General features: G+C 34.0%; 1 protein-coding gene across 1 annotated transcript in view; it reads right to left on the reverse strand.

Moving 5' to 3' along the window:
• CSMD1 (CUB and Sushi multiple domains 1) overlaps nucleotides 1–21,977 on the reverse strand; it is a 1,068,142-nt gene that overhangs the window by 119,079 nt on the left and 927,086 nt on the right. The window contains exons 37-41 of the mRNA XM_041477428.1: nucleotides 19,574–19,678; nucleotides 13,923–14,041; nucleotides 8,318–8,387; nucleotides 6,168–6,284; nucleotides 2,110–2,319 (exon numbers count right to left, since the gene is read on the reverse strand). Of these exons, the coding sequence (XP_041333362.1) occupies nucleotides 2,110–2,319; nucleotides 6,168–6,284; nucleotides 8,318–8,387; nucleotides 13,923–14,041; nucleotides 19,574–19,678 (621 nt within the window). The remainder of the gene's footprint in view (nucleotides 1–2,109; nucleotides 2,320–6,167; nucleotides 6,285–8,317; nucleotides 8,388–13,922; nucleotides 14,042–19,573; nucleotides 19,679–21,977) is intronic.

Consider the following 21,977-nt stretch of genomic DNA (forward strand, 5'->3'; position numbering starts at 1 on the left):
AACACAATCTTCATCACTTTAAAAATATTTTATTATTAGGTCCATGTAATGCAACAATGTAATATTTCATAATACCTTGCTCTGGATTTAAGTGAATTGCTTTTCCAATGTTTACATAATAGTATAAAATTTTACACTGCCATTGAGGCACTCATGATCATAGTTTTGTTGACAGCTGACAAGGAGCAAGTGGGAGAAATAGAAAGCACGCAACTTATCTAAAAAGCAACTGATTTTAATAAGAGATGGTTAGAGTGAACAAAAAAAAAATAAAATAGCATTTCCTATTGTATCATGTCCTCTTACCACATTCCCATTTATTTCAGAGTAGACTAAATAGTCCGACAGGACTAAGTAAGAAAGGGAAGAATAGAAGAAAAGAGTAATAAAACTATGCACTTGTTGCGTAAGCTGCAAAACTGCCTCTGGAAGAACATTATACAGTCTACAAACAATGTATGCTTTAACTACAAGTTTCAGGGCAGAAAATGCCATAAGTAAGGAAGAGCTTGTTGTGGCAAGGAAAAACACACTAAACAGAGCCAGAACAAAGAGTACTGGAAAATATATCACAAGGCTTTATATTTTACTTATTTGTCATTTCTGTAACTTGACAATCACAATTACTTTTGACTGCTCAGAAGGAAACTAAGACTAGGTGGGTGTGACGTGAGAATATTCCATACTTGTAAGACTATGTGACAGAAAAAAATTCTACAGATGGCAGAGAGTCATGATTTCTTTGTGGGCATACTTTATGAGCATCAGTCTAATTCAGGTCTCCAGAATCTTCCTCACTGTCCATTGACTCAATAGATATGATCTAACTATAAATATATATGTAAAAGTGTGTATGCAAATAAATGCTATACTGGACCTGGAAATTACAGAGTTTTCTGTCTTCATAGAAGCTCATATGGTGCTGTGTCTTTGATTTGTGTCCAAAAGAATACTGATAATACAGGAATGTTCTGTCTTTTGCTGAACAACATCAAGGCCATCTCTGTTTCCCACCATGTTCTGCCAGTAAATAAATTGGGAATGTACAATAGGGTGGGTGAGGACACAACCAGGCAGATGACCTGAACTAACAAGAGATCATCCATACCACATAAAATCATGTTCAGCAACAAAAGAGAAAAGAGGGGGGCTAGGGACATTAGTCATCTTTGGCCAGGCATCAGTCTCCCTAAGGGAGGTGGTGAGTGGTTGCCTTTGCATCACTTTTATTTTCTTCATCTCTTCTTCACTTTATCCTTCACCTGTTAAACAATGCTTTTTTTATCTTTGCCCCAAGATTTGCTTTTAGTATTCCTTTCCTCTTTCCCCACCCCACTCGGGTGGGTAGCAGGTGAGAGACTGGTTGTGTGGTGCTTAACTGCCCACTACTGTTAACCCCCAACACATAATTAAATTACCCAAATTAAGGTCCTAGAATTAGGTGGCATGAATTCCCTCACAGATATCCAAAAATTAAACCAGCTGTTCCATTGTGTTAAACTGTTCAGCTCCTGTAATAGTGCTCAACTGTTGATAGTAAGACTATTTTAACAGTTCAAAAATATGCAAAAAATAATGATGCATTATTGTCACTATTGGGAAAACAAACAATGCAACAAACAATGAAGATGAAGAAAAAAGCCAACAGTAAGTGACAACAAAAAGTTCACATTTTCAAATACTGATTATCTGTGTTTGAAAATGCATATAGAATGTGTTTTTTCATTTCCTGGTAATCTTCACAGGAGTCTAGACTGCAAATACATTACATAGGAAACTTTAAAACTTTTTACCTAAATATTTAAAATAACTTTTATCATTACATTAATCATAGAAAGATCATATAATGGGAAAACAAGACAGTGAATATTAGAAGTATGAACTGGTAACAGTTTAACTTAATGGAATGGAAAGGGTTATCAGCTATGTGACCTTTGGCAAGTAACATCACCTTCTTCTCAGGCTTTTACATCAACAGAACAAAGATTCCAACTCAAGATAATTTCAATTTTAAGAATTCCAACCTATTTGTTAAACAATCTACAGATTTTAAAATGCTATATAATATATACCAAACATATATAGATTGTTGTGCTAATTCATCCTTACCTTGGTATGTCAGCTTAAATCCTTGCCTGTTTTCTGAGTGATCACTATAAAAATGGACCAGTGTTTCATGAGTAGTACTTAGCAAGGGTGATGGGAGTTCCATTCCACTAAACTGGCCAATCATAGAACTTGTGTGGTGAGGCCCATTCTGAATTTCAAGGAAATCATGATTTGCTTCAGTGGAGAAATTCAGAAACTGAATATGTGCACCTGTAGCATTGAGACAGGAAAAAAAAAAAAGGAAAAAAAAAATTATAACTCATGTTGCTTAATACTAAAGCATGTAAATAAAAATAAAATTATAACAGTTGCTACAGGCACTATACTTATACTTTAGTCAGTATTCAAAGTGGGATGCTTGAGTTAAAGAAATAGCTAATAAGTATTAAAAGAGTCGGAGTTTCTAATTTGTTGGTTATCCATAAATATAATCACACATGAAGGGACAAATTAAAGTAAGCCATAAAGTCACAAAATCAACACCAGGGATTCTTCATATTCCTAAACCAATCAACAGAAAGACTGAAAGGAGGGGAAAATCACAAATCCTGCTGTACTATGGTATGGCTGGGACTCTGCCATCCCAAGTGCATCCCTGTAGCAGGGCCAAGGCCTCTCCCAGCAGCTCAGCATCAGCTGGGTTACTTACAGAGTGAATTTTCTGAGGCAAAAGTTTACCTGCCTAGTTCCAGCCATCTACTCTACCTAGTTTTTCCTGCCCCAGGTCAACTTATTTGCCTCCCTTTCCCTCTAGCTTGGAGCCATTTTACCCCGTATGCAACCTTATAAGATGCACTGAACTCCAGATTGGTGACAGGGACTTCAGACAATTTACCACAATCCCTCTCCAGGAATCAGGTGCTTGAACAAGGCTTTTCAGTATTCAAAACATGCAAAACAGTTGGAAGTGTAAGCATAATCTCATGGGAAGAGCTGTTTTGAAGTTTTGGCACTACTTCCTGTGGACTAAGAACCTGAAATCCAGTCTTAAAACATGTGTATGTATCATATCAAAACAAAAATGTGGGATGAACCCCTGGTTTGGAAGCCTAGTAACAAGCAACTTGCAAGTGCACTTTTTGGGCCTAACTTTGCTCCAGTAGACTATAACGAACCAGCTGTAATAGAATAAAACAGAATTAGTGAATGTGCCAACAAAGCAGTGTGAAACAGTCAATGCCTTAACTCTGCTTGACATTCTTACTTAGCAGTAGAGACATATTCTTCATTCCAGAAGAGAACATTATAGATTAATTACCAGGGTAATAGATTACCAGGGTAATGCACTCAGTCTTGTTTATAACTGATTTCTTCACCCCTGTGGTTTAAGATTGAATCAACGGTATAAAAAAAGGGTTTTTTTTTTTTTTTTCTACAAGAGAAATTAAATAAGCTACCAAATAAACTGGGTTTTATGGAACACTTGTAAAAGTATGGGATATTTAGTTCTAGCACCTTCTCTGACCTATGCAAAATGAGAATTATGAAAACAAGTATTTCAGCTGCTGAATAACAACGCTTTATACAGTGCCATCAATAGAGAGGTACACACCAAACACATCAGAGTTATAGTATCAGCCATCTCTGTATGACGTTTGATCTGGCTAGTCTAACTTGAATGGAGTCACTAATTTTGCAATGCCCTCAGGACTGGAGATGAGGTAGAGCACCAAGCCGCCTGGAAAAAACTTGACTTCAGTATCTCGGTGTCTAGTGATTCCCAACAGAGACTAGATGTCAGCACCATAGAAATGATACAGAATTGAGCAGCCACTTAATATTATACCTAAATTGTGAAAGTGGCAAGCAGATAATCAAATCTGGCATACTTGTATAGAGCCCAAACATTGTTTATGTATTTGAATAAAAGTAATCTACTGTTATGGATTATTCTCTGATGACCCATGGAGTACCTTTAAAATGGAATCATTCTAATTTAATTTCTGAGAAGGAATTTTTACGTCTAGTGCATATATTCAGTATAGAATGGCTTTGTGTTTTAAAAATGTAAAAGTAGGTTTAAAGGTAATTAAAAAATAAATAGACGCCCCAAAGCAGTTTCAAACATGCTAATTTCAATTACAGAACGCACTGTATCTGTCCCGTCAAGCCTTAAATCCAAGTTTATACAATTTGTAAATATCAGTTTGATATGTCACAGAAGAATTTTTCTACACTAAACAATTTCTTACAGAACATTACATGGAATAAAACTGATAGCTACAGAAAACAAATCATTATCTGATCAAACTATAAATATGTTACTTTCTGCTAGAATCTCAACAGCACTTCCTCTCTCACTTGACTGTACCCTGAATAATGAAAATTCCAAGCTGAGGTAATTGTTTTTATAAATGTTAATTAATTCACAGCGACACAAGATAATTTTAAAATCCCAACAACTCACTTGAAAAATAGGTATTTTCTATTTTAAAATATTTGGATTTTAGTAGTGTCTTCTTTTACATGACTTATATATTTTCATGTAATGAAGAGAGCACTATATTTGGGACACATTTAGTTCCCACAATTTTATTGTTAGGCTTTGATTAAGCACAGAGTTTTTTTTTGATACAATAGAATATATGTAAGCAAACAGCTTTTCAGTAGACAAGCTTATACGTCTAATTGAAATAAAATCCAAGTAAAAGTAATTTGGGAAAGATCACATCAATTACAATTTTATACCTGATATAAAGATATTGTATGTGGATTATATAACAAATACTTGGGGAAAAATATCACTGATAGAATTTGTTTGATGAAAAACGTCCTTTGAAGTATTTTTGAAGGCAATGATCGATCAGTGCTATAAACACCTTGTATGTTTTAAAACCCTTACTAAACAAAACTATTATATTTTCTATTTATAGAATTACCACCACCAGAGAATTTCAGAGAAGTGAGAGAAGTAATAACAGGATACAAGACGCTCTTGTGCGATTAATTCATAAAAGATTTTCTACATGGAAAAGCTTAAAGAAAAAGAGCAACTCGGAGACATATGAAGGACTATTTTTCAAAGGCAGTATTGTAATAACCTAATTAGGATGACATTGCTTATCATGTGTATTTCCTGCAAATGTAGCTGGAGAATGTCCAAACTAGTGAAGGATGTTCTGTCTGTGGTTCTCCTACATCTATAAAGATATCTAAAGCTACTAAGGCTATCCATAATTATGAGGGATCAGTTTTACCTGGTGTTCACTGATAAAGGGCACTATTCTAAACAGCAGCAAAGTATTTCTTACAGGTTAACTTAGTAAAATACTATGAAAGTGGTACATCTCACTACAAAAATCCCTCCTATGAATGCAAATGGAGAATATGGAAAATAAACTAATTTCATCAAATTAGAACAGTAAATTTAGTAATGAGTTTTTGAAATTATATTTCTTATTGAGCATTGACATTGAATTTACAGTATGTGACCTGAAGTTTCACAGCAAGAAATCTTATTCCTCTTTTAGTTCTGATAGTGATGAATTTACAGATTCCTCATTATGTGTGATTACCTTTTCAACATAGGTATCACTTACTTGTGAAGATATTTTTTGTATGACATAGTTTTAATGTAAACCTAGAAATATTCTAAGTTGACAACTGTAATCTAGGATTTGGAATACAGCTTGAGAATGCTTTTAACCAAATTTGTAGTTCTAGAAGTGAGGTTTTGTCTATTTTTATAGAATATAAAAAACTATCTAAAAAGTCACTTGGAGCACAAAAGACCATTATTTAATTTAGAAGTCAAATGATTAATTTAATCTGATATATCTTCATGCCACAGATCTCTTTTCTTTGAAATCAGTTTCTGAGACAGGCTGAGTTAATAACAAGTTGTTCTGGCAAAGACACATTTTAAAATTGCCAACCATTTTCATTTAAAATATAGCAAATAATTATGTCCATAATACATCCACTGGATAAAATCTACTTCATATTGAAAGTAAAATATTTATAATAACATAATGTTATATATATATATATATATATATAAATGTATATTTAAATCTGATGGTTACAAATTATTGCTCTTCCAATGTACACTTACTTACCATATCCAATAGGCAATAAAATTTTCCATGTACAATCTAAGTTACTAGGGTAATTTCCAGGAAAACCTGGGCTCAGGATCACACCAGCCATGTTTGTGAGTGTTCCACCACATTTAGCTATTAAAAACAAAAAGAAAATCACAGTATCTTTTATTAATATTATTTCTTAGTATTTGAAATATACCTAATTCAAAATGGATTTTTCATTTTGTTCCCTTGACCCAAAAGCAGTAAAATTTATCATAGTCAAAACACTCCTCATGAAGGAGGAAAAAAAAGGATGTAATTTACAGCAAAACCTTTACCTAAGGTGACATGTTCACTGGAATATAACTAGGAATGTGTAGTTGTACATATAGACTGGGCAACCCATTGTCTCAGCTTGGCAATAACTGTTAAAAAGAACTGGTATATGTTGAGATATGTTTCACAATCAGATAAACAAATCTGGAATTAAACTGAATTATGATCCCAAATCATGATGCAGCAACAAATCTGTTACTCAATATAACCAAAAATACACTTGCGTTTAAAAACAAGCAAGGAAAGAAACCCTCCTACTACAGCTTTTTCTTTAATCCAGAAAGAATATAGACTTGCTGCATAACAGAATAATTCTTTGTTTTCCATTGGTACGCTTCTATTCAGCAAATTCATATGTTTGGAAATTGAAAACCCATTTACATAATTTAGGATGATATAAAGCTAAGACATAAATACGTAAAGCAACCTGCAAAAAAGTGGCCAAGTTACACATATGCTAGGACAGTAATATGAAGTAAGAATAACTTCAGGAAATCAAGTAAGAATATTGTAATTTTATATTTATTATTTGAGGAATCATTACTTTAAGGTCTGTGAGTCTTCATGCCAGACATTACATTGCTACATGATCTGATAACACAATTGTGATACTGTGATACTGTCTGTCGTAATAATTGTACTGATTGTGGCTTGCATTCTATAAAAATCAATATTTTAAGTGTTAGAGGGAAGAGAAGAGGGAGGGTAATGTTTTAAGCTTAGTGTTTTCAAGAAGGAACTATATTTAGTATATAGGTGAAACATAAGGTTAGTATATATTTAGTGTAAGGTGAAACATAAGGTTACCATGAAAAGAAAAGAAACAACAGAAGTGCCCAAAACACCCCTCCTTGAATACATTTTCCATTTCTAAAACTGATTGGAAGGAAATGCACTGCCTTCATATCAGTCAGAATTGACTCCTTCTATAGAAGTTGGCAACACAAAATAATATATGGGCTCAATTGACAAAGAATCTATTTCACATTAGTGTTGTGCAGTATCATCCCAATATTTTTAATTCCTCTTAGATATGAAACTAATAGGAACAGCTTTTGCTGATTGGGTATTAAAATTAAAAGCATTCACTGAAGAATGTATTTCAAAGCTAAAGTGACTACATTATGATGGACCTGTGCTTCTCACCCCTCACTTCCTGCTTTTTCTTGAAATAAGGATACCAAAATACAGCAAATCTTGACACTCTTAAATTTTGTCTAATTAAGAAAAAGTACTTCAGAAGATTATTTTCTACACACAGAAAACTCAGATCTGTTTGGCTAAGGTCTAAATGCACTAAAAGGAAAATGCTTTTTAGCTTTACTTTTCAACTCAGCATAATTTAACAGCTTTCTCAGATGAAAAGAGCCAGCCTTTTCTGGATCCTTAAAACTCCTTTGCATTCCACCACCACTGAAGTCTTGGCTTCAGCCTGCTTCTTTAGGAAATCTCCCAGGTGCCCTGCATGAAGAGCCTGACTCCTAAGTTTTCCAAGCTCAGCACGCTGCAAAAGGAATCTCTTAACTTCAGGAAGAAGATATAGCCTGATTCAAAGCAGATTATTCAGGGAAAGCTAAACAATGGTTAACATATGGGTTCCTTCTTTGCCCACTCTCACAATATTTTTTTTTAAATAGCATTTGACCATTTATAGACCAAAAAAATATTTTTTTCCCCATATTTCTTAGATACAAATGAAAACTCAAAAAATGAAGAAGAATTAATTTGAGGAGGGAGAATTAAGGAGAATTAAGGAGAAGGAGAATTAAGTTGAGGAACAATGGGCACGACAAGGTCAGGAGTTTCTTGTGACTGATGATCAGAAAACTGAAAACAGGTTTCCATACCAATGCAGAGGGGAGACGGATAGTTCCAGCGTCGAACTGTTCCTGGCATACAAGAAATATGAGAACGGCCCTGTTTGGAAAGGGCAAAACATCAGATTACAGGTACTCATTTATGGGACTCTCCTGAAAGACAGAGCTACACAGGACCTCCTGGATAATCTAATCAGTGTATGTTCTTATTTCAGCCAACTACATATCAATTTCTTGAATTAAACTCTATTTTCAAATAGTTCAGGTTTTATGTTCTTATTTTTCTGTTGGATAAATGTTCTAAAACATCTTTCCTCTGGTAACTGGAAAATTTCTTAAAAGTAGAAGCAGTATGTGCACTCATCTGATTAGTTCACTGCCTGTTTCAATTCCAGTGTATTCCACCTATAGTGCAAGCATAGTGGTTGAGTTTTACACTGCAATCCGAAGTTCAACCATTGCTCTGCATGATTACTACAGACATGGAGAGGAATTTGTTCCTCATCTGCTTACTACAGATGTTCAATGTGGATCATGCCAAGACTGCCATCAACAAATAGGAGCAGGCCTTGACCTCTCACACGGCCTCACAACATGACCCACTGCATTCATGCAACATCTTGGCAGACAGCTATAGAAATACAATTGCCTCTTTATATTGCTGTCATGTTTGATTTACTTTGTCTATTTTTAAGAAAAATCACAAGAACCAAGCAGACTCATGTGGTGGCAGGCAGTAAATCAAGACATGGCTGTAACTTGCACAGTCTAATCCCACACAGCTCAGGGTGACTGCCTAGGACCAAAGTGCTCCCATCTTTGTTTTCCCTAGGAACAGTTCAAACTGGGAACTTAACAGTTGCACAAAAATCTTCTTTTTTCTCAATTCTGTCCTTTGAGATACTCAGGTTATGCATTCTGTTGCTGAAATGCAAAAGCTGAATAAACTGGCAGGAGTGAGAGCAACTGAAACAAATATTGAGACGCAGGACTGGGAACAAGGTTTAGTTTCTGCTTTGATCACCTGGATATACAAACTCGTGCTAGTCACTTAACATCTCTAGTTTATTTTTATCAGGTGTACAGTATCAGGTGTACAGTATTATGAGTTTAAAATTTAGTAAGGCAGCACATCTTACCATATAATATGAAGATTTATTTAAATATTATTTGTCCATAGCAATCATAATTTCATAAAAATAAGAAGATGAATAAGTAAACTGCAGCAAAAGAAAATCCATTTGATGACATTTCTTCCACACCATTTGGAATGTTTACACTCTACCTTGATTAAAGTTCATATAGAACTGCATGGAATAAAACTCCTTTAATTAATCATTTAGTCAAATATATTTAGGCAATCGTGCTCTGAAAGCCAAACTGAAATACATCCAGAAAGTTACTTGGAAAGAAAAAAGGATCAGTTTTCACTAAAATAATGAAAAATAAATTAGTATCTTTCTTATAAAAACACTCCAAATTGATAATTCAATTAAATCTTTTTCTTAAAAGCTACATTTTTAAAGGAAGAAAAAGTGCATGCACTTACTGTGTCATCTTAGTTACTTGCAAAACTGATGAGATTTTGAATAATTTAATTAATGCAATATTCCCTGTTTTACTCCCTCTTTTGAGTCTTCCAAGATTGCATTGTTTTATTTTATTCTCCTTTTCTAGTTTTCTGTGATTGCATGTCTCTGATGTGAGTCAAGGGGGAAGCCGCAATTTAACTACCACAGTCAGGAAAAACATAAAATAGCCTATAAAAGATCTTTTGAAATATAAAATTAAATGATTTCTCTAGCTTCAAGCCTCTTTCCAGCAAGAGCACACTCTGATTTCAGTCTTTTAAAGTTCCCTCCTGTGGGGAGACACTTAATCCTACAGCTAGCAATTACCTTTCTTATGCATCTCCAGGTAGTAGTTTGAGCTCTATGACTTTTCTGGTAAGTCTCAATTATAAACTAATCCACAGCTGATTGTTATTGCTAGCTGTGAATATGTTCTCTAAAGATTGAGGATAAATTCACAGCTAAAGAGGAAAAAAAAAGATTATGTAAAGTTTTGCTGGTCTATATTTGTTGAATAGAAAACATACTGTGCCTAATAGAACACTATTTTCATTACCATTCATTTTTAATTTGGATTATCTTTTACCTGTTCTGTCTGACTGACATGCCATATATATAGATATGCATGCACTTTCTCACAGCAGAATCCATACAGCATAGCAATTCTCATCAATATTTTGAAAAGATTCAAATTCCTTTCTATTGATTTTGGATATTGAAGATGTTTGATTTTCACTTTGAAAAAGCTCATGAAACTAGTTGTTATATATGTCAGCCTCCACAGCTAGTATTTAATTTTCAGATGTATTGAAAAAGAGCTTTACAGTTGGAATATATACAGTTAAGGAACAATATGCTATGAAATTTTAAGAAAGTATTTAATAATAGAATCTTTGTAAGTATATAGAAAAAGAGTCTAGTTAGTTAAATGAAAAGGCTACAGATAAGACCTGCATATAGACAAAAGCCATTATATAGTTTTGTGATAGTGATATACACAGTGTGTTGCAATTTAGCTTTAATACAAATGGGAGGATTTTTGGGTGCAGCTCTCTTCTTCACAAATGCATTATTATGTTATACTAATACAGTATTTATGAACTCGCATTCTGAATGTTTTGTAAGAGTAGATCAAAAACATCGAGCCAGGGCTAACAATGTGTATCTTCAAAAGGTTTCCTGTACTTATTTCAACCACTTCTGAAGTATTCCTAGTCTACTGTTATCACTTCATATCAATGTCTCACCACTACTATTTTAAATATGGACAGAATATTTGATGATACTGTATCTTGAGCTTGTATCCATTTCTAATCCATGTAAATAAAAACTGAATAATGATGCCTTTTTTTCAACATGCAAGATTTAGACATTTCTAAAAGTTGAAAAAGGTAGGGATAAAAGAGTCTGCGATATCATGGATGATACAAGTAGAGGTCACCCCACTAAATGTAAGCAGTTTCAAGTTTGATTATTGTATTAACCTTTTGATATTACTGACAAAGGATGATACTTTAAGAGTAAAGTTCCTGTTCTAACATGAAATCTTAGTATGAATCAGTCCTTGGAGGAGTATGGCTGATTATCTCTAGTGTCACAATGAAAATCTAAACAGCTGATTGAGATTCCATGGCTGTTTTTTATATTAAATTAATTGTGTTATACATTATTCCATCTCCATAGGAAACCATTAGTATAGGCTTAGTTTCTTCACTTATTTCCTATCAAATCACTGCTACAAGTTTAGCCATAAATCAGATGTTTGCCTAAATATATTTCAGTCATAACAGCTCAGAAGCAGTGACCTGGATCACAGCAATGAGGAACTAACCAAACACCTCTTGGCAATTATATGAACAGCAATTATATAAGAGACCTAACAGCAGATCTTGATCTTTTCACTATAAAGTGGAATTGAATAAAAATACATAAAGTATTGCACATAACTTTTCTACAAATATTCAAAATAGGAACCTTTCAAAAAAAAAAAAAACAAACCTGAAAAAGAGATTACTTTTTTTTTAATCCAGGAACTCTTAAAATACAATTATATTATTGTTCTGTAACCAAGTTTATTACAGGCTGACTTCCAGATAGATTCTGCATTGTAATAGACTGTCCTGAACCTACAGATGAATAATGCTAAATTTAGCTCAATGCATACAAAAAAGCCCTATAAGAGCATATAAGCCACATCTATGCTAGGGGAAGTGTGTGGGATTGAATGCAAATGCACAGTGCTTTGCATATCAGCCTCCTTAACTTTTTTCTTCTGAATTCAACTCCGAAAAAGTGCCATCATGCAAACTACCTGTGAGGAATAGTCTCTGGCTTGTAATAATTACTACTGTTATATTTCAGCTAGGCCAAAAGCATGCCAGCACGCTCTTTCAACAAATAAATAGTGCTGAAGACAAAATTTCAGTTCCCATATCTTTGCCTCAGCCATAGCAACATAGGTATAGACACATAATATGTCCTTTCATCATTTACTTAGTTTAATGCTACTTTGATATAGAAAACTGTTAATGGCTCAATAATGGTCTTTAAATCAAAGTCTGAATCTATTTTGGTGTCAATTTTTAATAACAGATAATCCTTCTGAAGGGACCATGTCATAAAAATGTTTTCAAATCTCTCATTTCTTGCTGACACGCTAACTACAAATTATACAGTAAGGAAAATATGAAATAGAGAAAATAAAATTAAAAACTCCAAAAAATTAATGGGTTTATACCATTAGGTATTTTCAAAATAATATTAATTTTGAATGAAAAACTTAGAAGTAATTTAAATATGAACAATAAGCTGGCTTTTAAGTAACCCACAAACTGTTAAATAAGCAATGAGTGCTCAGGGTAGATGGAGAAGAGGATTTGTTGTGCTCAAGTTGAATCTTTTCTAATTAGCAGGATACTAATATAACAAAATCTTTTTTTTTTTTGCTATGGATATGGAATGCTTCCAACGCAGGTTGTTTCATGTCATATAATACAAGTAAAGAGAATTAATTAGTTTAAATACTTCACCTACACCTGCCATACATAACTGAAAAGGTAAGCATATTCCTGGCTACCTAGAGAGACATTTCATGTGCATGTGTTCCCACAACTAGCCTAGAGGTAAGATGCTTTGTCTGAATCCTTCAAGAATTTTAGAAGAACGGTAAGAAATATGGAGACCAAAGAAATATCCTATATATGTTGTGTATATTGAACATTGATACATTGAACATATTGAATATTGAACATATAAAACATTGAATTGGCAGTCTTCAGATGGGAAACTTTATCCTTGTAAGGAACAGAAGCTGTGATTCTTTGCCATCTCTGATACAGGTTTTGCACTGTCTTGGTTGGGACCTATTACCAAGCAAGAGATTCTGAACTCAGGTGTTCTCAATGTATTTCACCAGTGGTGGATTGCATTTAAACAAATTAGAAAAACTAGTAAGGAAAGAACGAATATTTTAGTCTTAGATTTACAGCGTGCTGAAAAATTTACAAAGAACACCTAAATCATATGTCTACCATGGGAAACTAAACCAGTGTGTGAACAGAGAACATTCCCAATCAGTGAACTAATTTCTAATACTTTTCCATGAAAGATTTTTAATAGTAGATTTAGCATTAATAAAATTTACTTTAGAAATTAAATCTACAATTCCTGAGCAGAATATGAAATCCCACAGTGTATTTCTACATTAAAATTTCACCTAGATAAATCAATTCCCCAAAATGAAAAAACACAGTACTCTATAGTATAATACTATAACAATTTTTTAGAGAAAAGATTTTATCCATGTTATTTTAATGTCCATTTTGCTGGCCTTTACTGCTCAATGGTATGTTGATCTAAGACAAAATTTCCCAGCCCAGATTTATTAAGGGACAGAAATGCTACATATTTCTGGCTTTATAGTTCGGGAGCACTCAAGCTCTACCTAAATCATCTCTATGTACGTACTACAGACTTCATTAAAATATGTTTTGGACAGGTCACTTGGCATTTTATTGCAATCATTCCACAGTGTATTATTCAAATAAATAAACAAATAAAAATACCTGTAATGTATATCCTGGCTCACATTGAAATGACAAAACATCATTCACCATATATCTATCGCCTGATTTGATCCCATTGCTAGGAATTACTGGTTCTGGACAGGCAGCAAGGCCTACAGCTGGAAAAAGTAAAGACAAAGATTGAAAAAACATAGATAAGTGGACAGCAGGTATTCATTGATATTATCTGCCTTAATGAACTCTTTCCACAGAATTATGGGTATGTAAGAAAACATTATTTAAAAATTTATTTCAACAACGAACTGAAATTTTGTACAAAAACTACTGTATCATTCTTTTAGTCAATCAGTCTGTATTTCACAATACCATAAATGTATTTGTGTCTGGAAAGTTCTTTTGAGTATAGGTGCTAAATAGCTGTGATATGCATCCACAACAAACTGTTTCACATTAAGTGAGGTGCCTCATCTCAGTAATTCAAAGTGTCATATACAGACTGCTGTTCACTAATTTGCAAATCCAATGTTCAGATGCAACTGAAGAAAATCAATGCTTATTTCTGCATTTTCTCATGCTTCTCACTCTTGAATAGAAAATAAAATTTGAAAATATCTGCTCCAAGATCACTGTTATTAAATAAATAAGCACCTAACAAAGACACAGTGACTAAATTGCTTACAGTTATCAATCTACTTGCTGAATTCTGTGAATGTGAGGTTCACTTCCTGTCATCAAGAAATTTGTATTTTGGAACTCAGCATTCCTGTATGTTGAGAGTAACTTGGCTGTAGGCTTTGATCTGTATGAATAAAGTTACTTTTACATATTTTTCTGAGTTACAGAAGCAGCTGTAACAGTGGCTGCATAGCAACACTAATAATGTGCTTGTTATATAGCTCATTCCATCATTGGTCAAATAGCATACAGAATTTAAACAGACTATGATCAGTTGAAAACCTTCAAATTAACTTTCTATGTAATTGATACTGTAGTATAATATATATTTATCTTTAAAAGATTCTGATAATTAGGAAAAAACTTTTTTTCTGCTAGCTGCTTATACTTTTCATAACATTTTGTATATGCTACTTCTTTGTCTGAAAAATGATGCAAATTATAGAATATTCTATCAGAATGTCATAAAACACTTTGACTTCCTTTGATATACCTGATATTGAGAAGCAATATTACTATCCCAAAAGCAAGAAAAAGTTGAAAGCAGAATCCAATTCTATTCTGAATCTTCAAATCTCTGTTATTCTAACCATTCCATAATACTAGTACAGTGTAGTTCAAAAATTGATTTACTTAGAACAGGTCTAAACATCAAAAGAATGCTTGAGAGAAAGCAAACAAATTCTGGTATCTGAGGACAAACTTGGAATCTTAAATATTCAGAGACTTGGAAATACATTATTAAACTAGGTTGTATGTGAACAGTCACTAATACAGGGAAAACATGTTAAATGTCAAGTCCAAGCAATCAAAAAAGAAGCAAAGATTTCTTAAGTGCATGCTTTTCAGAGCTCAGCTTCTGCTATGCAGTACAAAATAGAACACATCAATGTCAAGAGTGATAACCCTCTCCCTGACCTTCTTCCACTTACTGTTTGCTAAACACTTTCTTGACTCTGCTGTGGCATAAGACAAATATGCTTTACTTACATAATTATATCCATGCCTACAATTACCACAAATTCTGTCCAAACATCACTGCCACTGCTGGCAGAAAGAAAATCCTTGCTGGCATATCTGACAATGTGAATGCCCATTAGTGTCCATTTCAGAAAGCTGAGAACTGGACAACAGAAGAATGTCTTGACAGCTGGACAAAAAGTCATCAGGCTTTCTTTTTTGAATTCCTCCCACCCTATGCAGCTAATGAAAACATATTATGCTTTATTATATTACAAACATCAAGCTGGAGTGAATTGTTCTTTCCATTTTGATGGTGGTGTATATCAAAATCCAAGCTGTCCCTTTCAAAACTTCACGCTTCAGACACCAGCCTAGAAAATGTCTTTGTCTCAATGAGTTACTGCAGAGAGGTCAGACTCTTGTCAACATCTAGTAAGTTGCACGGATATACTGACAGGATCAGGACCTGCTAAATTAAAAATGGCATGTTTATGATTCACACCTGCTTTAACACAGGGAAACAGAAAAGACTTGCACTGAAGAGCTACATTAAAATCCAAATTGCATGAAAGATCTTAAACTGGACCTGTGAAATACAATATGCTACTTGGAAGAATATATTTTCTTCTCTGCTAGTCTGATTTTTACCTTTTAATTTATTAGATATCTTCATGATAGAGAAGTACTACAAAAGACAGTCAATTGCTCCCTAGTTCCCTTACCAGTAAATCTTTTATTTCAGCTGCCAAGAAACTTTAACCCTTGAAAAGACATGATAGAGTGGCATCAGAAAAGGAGACGTTGGTTAAAAGTAAAATTATGTTCTCATATTCCATCATCTTTGTATAGCAGTAAACTAAAAGCTTACAAAATGAGTGATGCTGACCTGTGCCATGTATCCTACTTCAAGGTAATAGAGCTGGATCACACTATTAAAATATTGGTTGTATAAAAGAATATTTTTACTGAAAATTTTGATTGTAATCCCTAAATTTGGAAAGATATACAAATAGATAGAAAGATAGATAGATAGATAGATAGATAGATAGATAGACAGATACTTACAGACATTTTAAAAGGTGGCCTAAACCTATATAACAATATTCAACATGTATTCGGTTTTTACTAAAACAAACTTGACTTTAACTGAGTAATTCAAGCAGCATGCTGAGAAAAACACTCATTATTTCCAGACTTTTTATTTTTTCATTTGTTTGAATATTAAGAAAAACATTTCAACTACCACTGAATAAATAAATGAGGTTTTAAGACCAAGCTTAAAAGATCGGTGGCCACAAATGCAGTGGAATTAAACAGTCACATTTCCAGAACAAATCATTTGGATATTTGATTCTTTCATTTATTTGATTAAAAGTAATTCAATCAAATAATAGGGATATTTATTCTTCCTACTGTTGTACATATTAGGAATGCAGCAAAACACTCTTTGATTTGACTTGCTGGTGGTAGTGAAAATAATTATGTTTGGTATTTATTCTAGCACATTCATATGAAGGATTAGTTAAATTATTAATTCTCATCTTTTCTACAGTAACCTGTTGCATATTTTACTGCTTTGTTAACCATAGGTTGCTGCAACCAGTTTAAAAACCTACAGTTCTTCTGAAATAATAGGAAACATCACATAGTAGCTCTCAACAATACTTACAATTCTGTTGTGACCACAAGGAAATTTTTCTGAGGCACTGACCAATTATTTCTTTTAATATGAGTTTGTGTATCTGACTTGAAGAACAAAACAAAATAAAAACTCAAACAAATAAAAATGGAACAAAGGAAAAAAAAAAATCTACGTCATCACTCTGACCATAGCATACAAATTCAGTAGACCACTTAACTTGGGAAAATGAACTTTTACATTCTTGATGTCTAACAAAAAAACATCCTAAAGTGAATGACAAGATTATATTATTTGCCTTAAGACTTGTGGGGCTACAAAGGAAACCTATGCACTGCCTAGACTAGACACAGACTTAGGTTTGCAGGAGCAGACTGTCCAGATCCTTCCCATGAAAATAAAGACATACATAGAAAACCCCGTAAACGGACAGGGCAAGAGAAAGACATTGCTAAAAGGAAGAAAATGTTTCAAGAAATAAAACTGTTCTTATTCAACTATTTAAATTATCTTGAAGTATTTACGATTTGAATAAGCTTTCATCAGTGGCTGAAACTTGTATAAAGTATTTATGAATTTCTATAAAGTTACTTCAAAATAATATACAGTGTGGAATATAAGATATGTGATCAAATGATAGCAAACTAAATATATCTTACTGAAGTAAAGTTTTCCCTAACATAGTGATCCAAACCCAGGCATGTTTATAGCATTTACACTGGTGAAATATCTTCTAAGCAGAAATACGTTTCCATTTATTATAAAATATGATGTGCAAGTTGTAGAGGCATAATTTTTATTGTGAGTAAACAATTTAGCAGTGACTTAAGGACACTCTCCTCTGTTGCACCTTGCTCCTTAGAATTTCTTCTGGGATGAAGGGAATATTCCTAAATAATTCTCTCTTTCTAATGCTGTAATGAAGATGTTTTATATAAGGACATCAGGGTTCTGCAGAATACTGTAATGATTAGTTAAGAGCAGTTTCAGCTACTACTCTAATCTGTAATTAGATTAAACACTACTATGTCCACTTTATGTCTTCTATGCCTGCTGCAGTCTGCTGATCTAGGATTTGAATTACAAATTTGGACTTGAGGTGCTGAACAGCTTCTTATTGTGAAAGGATATTTTGTGTTAGTATCTATAGTAGGGAAACTAATTGCCTTCACTCTAATTCCTAACTGTCTTCCTCCTAGAGAAGTAATTATATCAAAGACTGATAGAATATGCTTATTTGGAAGGGAGTCAAAAGGATCATAAAATCCAACTCCTTTCTCTGCACAGGACAGCCCAAGAGTCACACCACATTTGGAGAGAATTCTCCAAACACTTATTGAGCTCTGTCATGCTTGGTGACCACTTCCCTGGGGAGCCTGTTCCAGTGCCCAACCACCTCTGGCTGAAAAATCTTTTTCTAATATCCAACCTAAACCTCCCCTGACACAACTAGAATGATGGTATCAAAATAACCCATACAATGTACTTGCATATAAATGCTTGAACTATTCAGGGAATTAAATGAAAACATAGGACTATATTGTGACTACAGCCATATTGAAATATTTATTATGAGCTGAAAATCTAGTCTTTCAAAATTCTGTGCAGCTTTATATTTTCTTTACATTTTTTATCTCAATCCTAAATAGAACTTATTAAAAAACATCCATGTTTATTTATGTGTACTTCTTCAAAACATTAAAAACAACATTATCATTTTTAGATATTATTATTGGACTCAATGAAATATAAAAGCTAATTCCATTTTCAAGAAAATTCTTGAATGTCCTTTGAAAACAGAGAGGATGCGTCAACTATTATAAGGATTCTCAGAAAACATATAAGTTTCTCAGAAAACATAAAAAATTGATATATAGCAGAATTTGCCATGAAAATTCTTAGATTATTCTGTTTATACCACCAGTGATTTACCAAGATAACTGTTGTGTTTTCTTGTAGCTCTAAGATTAAAATGTTGGTTTTTTGCAATTGCAGCAATTAGTTGAGAGAAAATAATTTGAAGGAAAGAAAATAACTACAAGGCATAAATATATGCACATATTAATAGGAAAAATATATTATCTTCTCTGGTTTTATCTATTTTCAAGCAGAGAAATTAATTCTTACTTTTTTTTTTTTTTTTTGATCACCTAAATCTCACATTTAAAAAATGCTGATATGAATTGCCAGGGTGATTCATTATGTGATGCTAATTTGTGAAAACTGCTTTTCATCAATTTCAAATGTCACTTCATTTAAAATTTCAGTTTAATAGATACCACTTATACAAGGCTTGGTAGTCAGGAAAAATAAAAAAAAAAAAAAGCAAGCAAAAAGAGTAATGTAAAATATCTGTTTCCCTTTCTATATATATGCTTTTCCCGAGAAAGTCTGAAAAAACAAGGAGCCTTACTTTTGTATTCCAAGTGAAATCCAGCTGCTGCCACACTAATGTCAGAGTGAAAGTGAAGGTAAAGTTGATTGGAGGTGCTATTCAACAATGCTGGCACAGTTGTACCTGAAAAAATAGAAGTTATGGAATAAACTATAGCGTGCTGATCAGAGTTTTGTATAGAAAAGACATAACCAGGACTGAATCAGACAGGCTTGTTTTCTTCTCATTCTCTTCATGGGAATCAAATATTCTGCTGTGTTCTGCCTTGTTTTCTCCTGAAGTTGCAGGAAAACTTTGATTACAAGCCAAATAAGAGGCTATTGTACTATGTAAGTATGATCAAACAAGATCCCATCATGTTTAGAGGAAGCCTTTTTGACTTGGACAGAATAAAAAGAGATGTAAAGAGAAACAAAAATCACATTAAAAAAAGATTTGACTATGACTATGATGACAAGCTCAACTGCCATTTTCCTGTTTCCTCACATTTCTATAAAACCTGCAGTACAGAACAAAGAAGTCCATATTTTTATATTTTTTCTGTGTGTACTCCACACCTTCTTCCCACAATAACATTTCAACCACTTATGCTAATTCAGAGCATATGACAGAAAATGAAGAAACAGCTACAACACATTTTTAAAAAATCCCAAAACAACATACTCACTTTTCCTAATTCAAATATCTGTAATAAAACTCCTTGCTTGTGTGCTACACAACAAGCTTATTACTAACCCTCGATATATTCTTTGCCACCGGAATTGCTAAGTCTGACAAATACTTATTTTATTATCCCATTATACCATGTAACTCATATTTTACCGCCTAAAGCTGGAAAACCTACCAAAGCTAAAAATTACACCATTTTTTATGATTACCCTCAAAGACAGTATCAAGTAGCTAATGAACTTTAATGATGGAAGCATAAGAAAAATTCTCATTTCCTTTGGGGCATTTTCTGTTTCTAAAGTAACTGTCAGCAGCCTAGGTATGAGTCTGAAACTTGGGCTTAAGAAATGCTGAAAAGAATTATCTTCCTAAGTCTACAATCTAAACTAGGAACTGCTAAATACTTCTAAATCGAAAAATGGATTAAGCAAATCTAGATATAAATGGAGGAGCAGAAAGATGACAAGCTCATCTTTAAGGAAGGTGTTTACTGTCTGACATGGAGACTCAAAGTATCCAAATTCAGACAGTACAGAGCACTCACATCACACAATACTACTCTGGAGTACAGAAGACAGTGAAGCATCTCCCTGAAAGAAAGACTTTTCATAATATCTGTTAAGGAAACCTCCCAGTCTGACCATGCAGACATGCTGGTCACACTCCCACAACCAGAGACTTCCACGGCAGGGACTGGAGCCCCTTCACAGCAGGCAGCTCCAGTGATCTGATGAGTCCCTGTTTCACTGCCTGCACACCCCACCCTCACAGTCAGACCAGGTTTCCTCACAGATTCCACCCTGGGTCTCCCGCAGCAGAGTCCCAGATGTCTCATCCCATAAAGCCATTTATTCACAGTGCACTTACACTGAAACAGCTCAAGCTGATTCTTCCAGGGAGAATCCCAGCCAAGAAACCCCTGAGCTTTTTCACCCTCACAGTCCCACCACTCACAAAATTCTCTTCCTCCCTAGTCCTCAGCTCCTGCCATGCCTTTGATTGTCCTGTCACCAGGCTGAACCACATGTCCCCAGGCCCTTTCCTGTGCAATGTTCAAGTCCTCTTGCCTCTGGCAAAGCTCTACCCAGAGCTCCATGAGCAGCTTGAACTGCAGCTGTTCATGCAGCTACCAGCACCAACTGTATTCCTCAACATACTGATAAAGAATCTGAAATATATTTAAGGATGTTTAAGATGTCCTGTAACAATGAGGATATTAACCCATAATTACTATTATACTCTTTAATGAGCAAAAATCACTTGGCAATTCTGTTCCTCTGTAGGACCTGGTAACATTTACCACCAGTATTTTACTTCCTTAAAAGGTGATATTCATTAAGATGAGAAGTTAGATCCTATTTTACTGTGGAAAATAAATGAGGCTAGTTTTTAATTCTCATAATTGCTACTTTCAATGGAATCATTCAGGCTGGCTATCTGTCACAAATGGAACCCCCAGGGACTGATACTGGTCTCCATACATTTTCAATGCCTTCAGAAATTATTTGTGTGGTAGGATTGAAAGCAACCTCACCAAGTTTGCTGGTGACACTGAACTGACTGGAGGGGCTGACATGTCAGAGAGACCTGGAGAGACTGAAAGAGTAGACTAGTAAGAACGGTATGAACTTTAACAGAGACATACAAAGCCCTGCACGTCTGTTAGAATAAGCAAAAGAGCCTGCTACAGGCTATGATTTGTGTGGTTGGAGAGCAGCCTTGCTGAAAGGACCTGGGACTGTCACAGTGAACA

This window comes from Pyrgilauda ruficollis, unplaced genomic scaffold (genome assembly GCF_017590135.1).
Source record: "Pyrgilauda ruficollis isolate IOZ18807 unplaced genomic scaffold, ASM1759013v1 scaffold40, whole genome shotgun sequence".
NCBI lineage: Eukaryota > Metazoa > Chordata > Aves > Passeriformes > Passeridae > Pyrgilauda > Pyrgilauda ruficollis.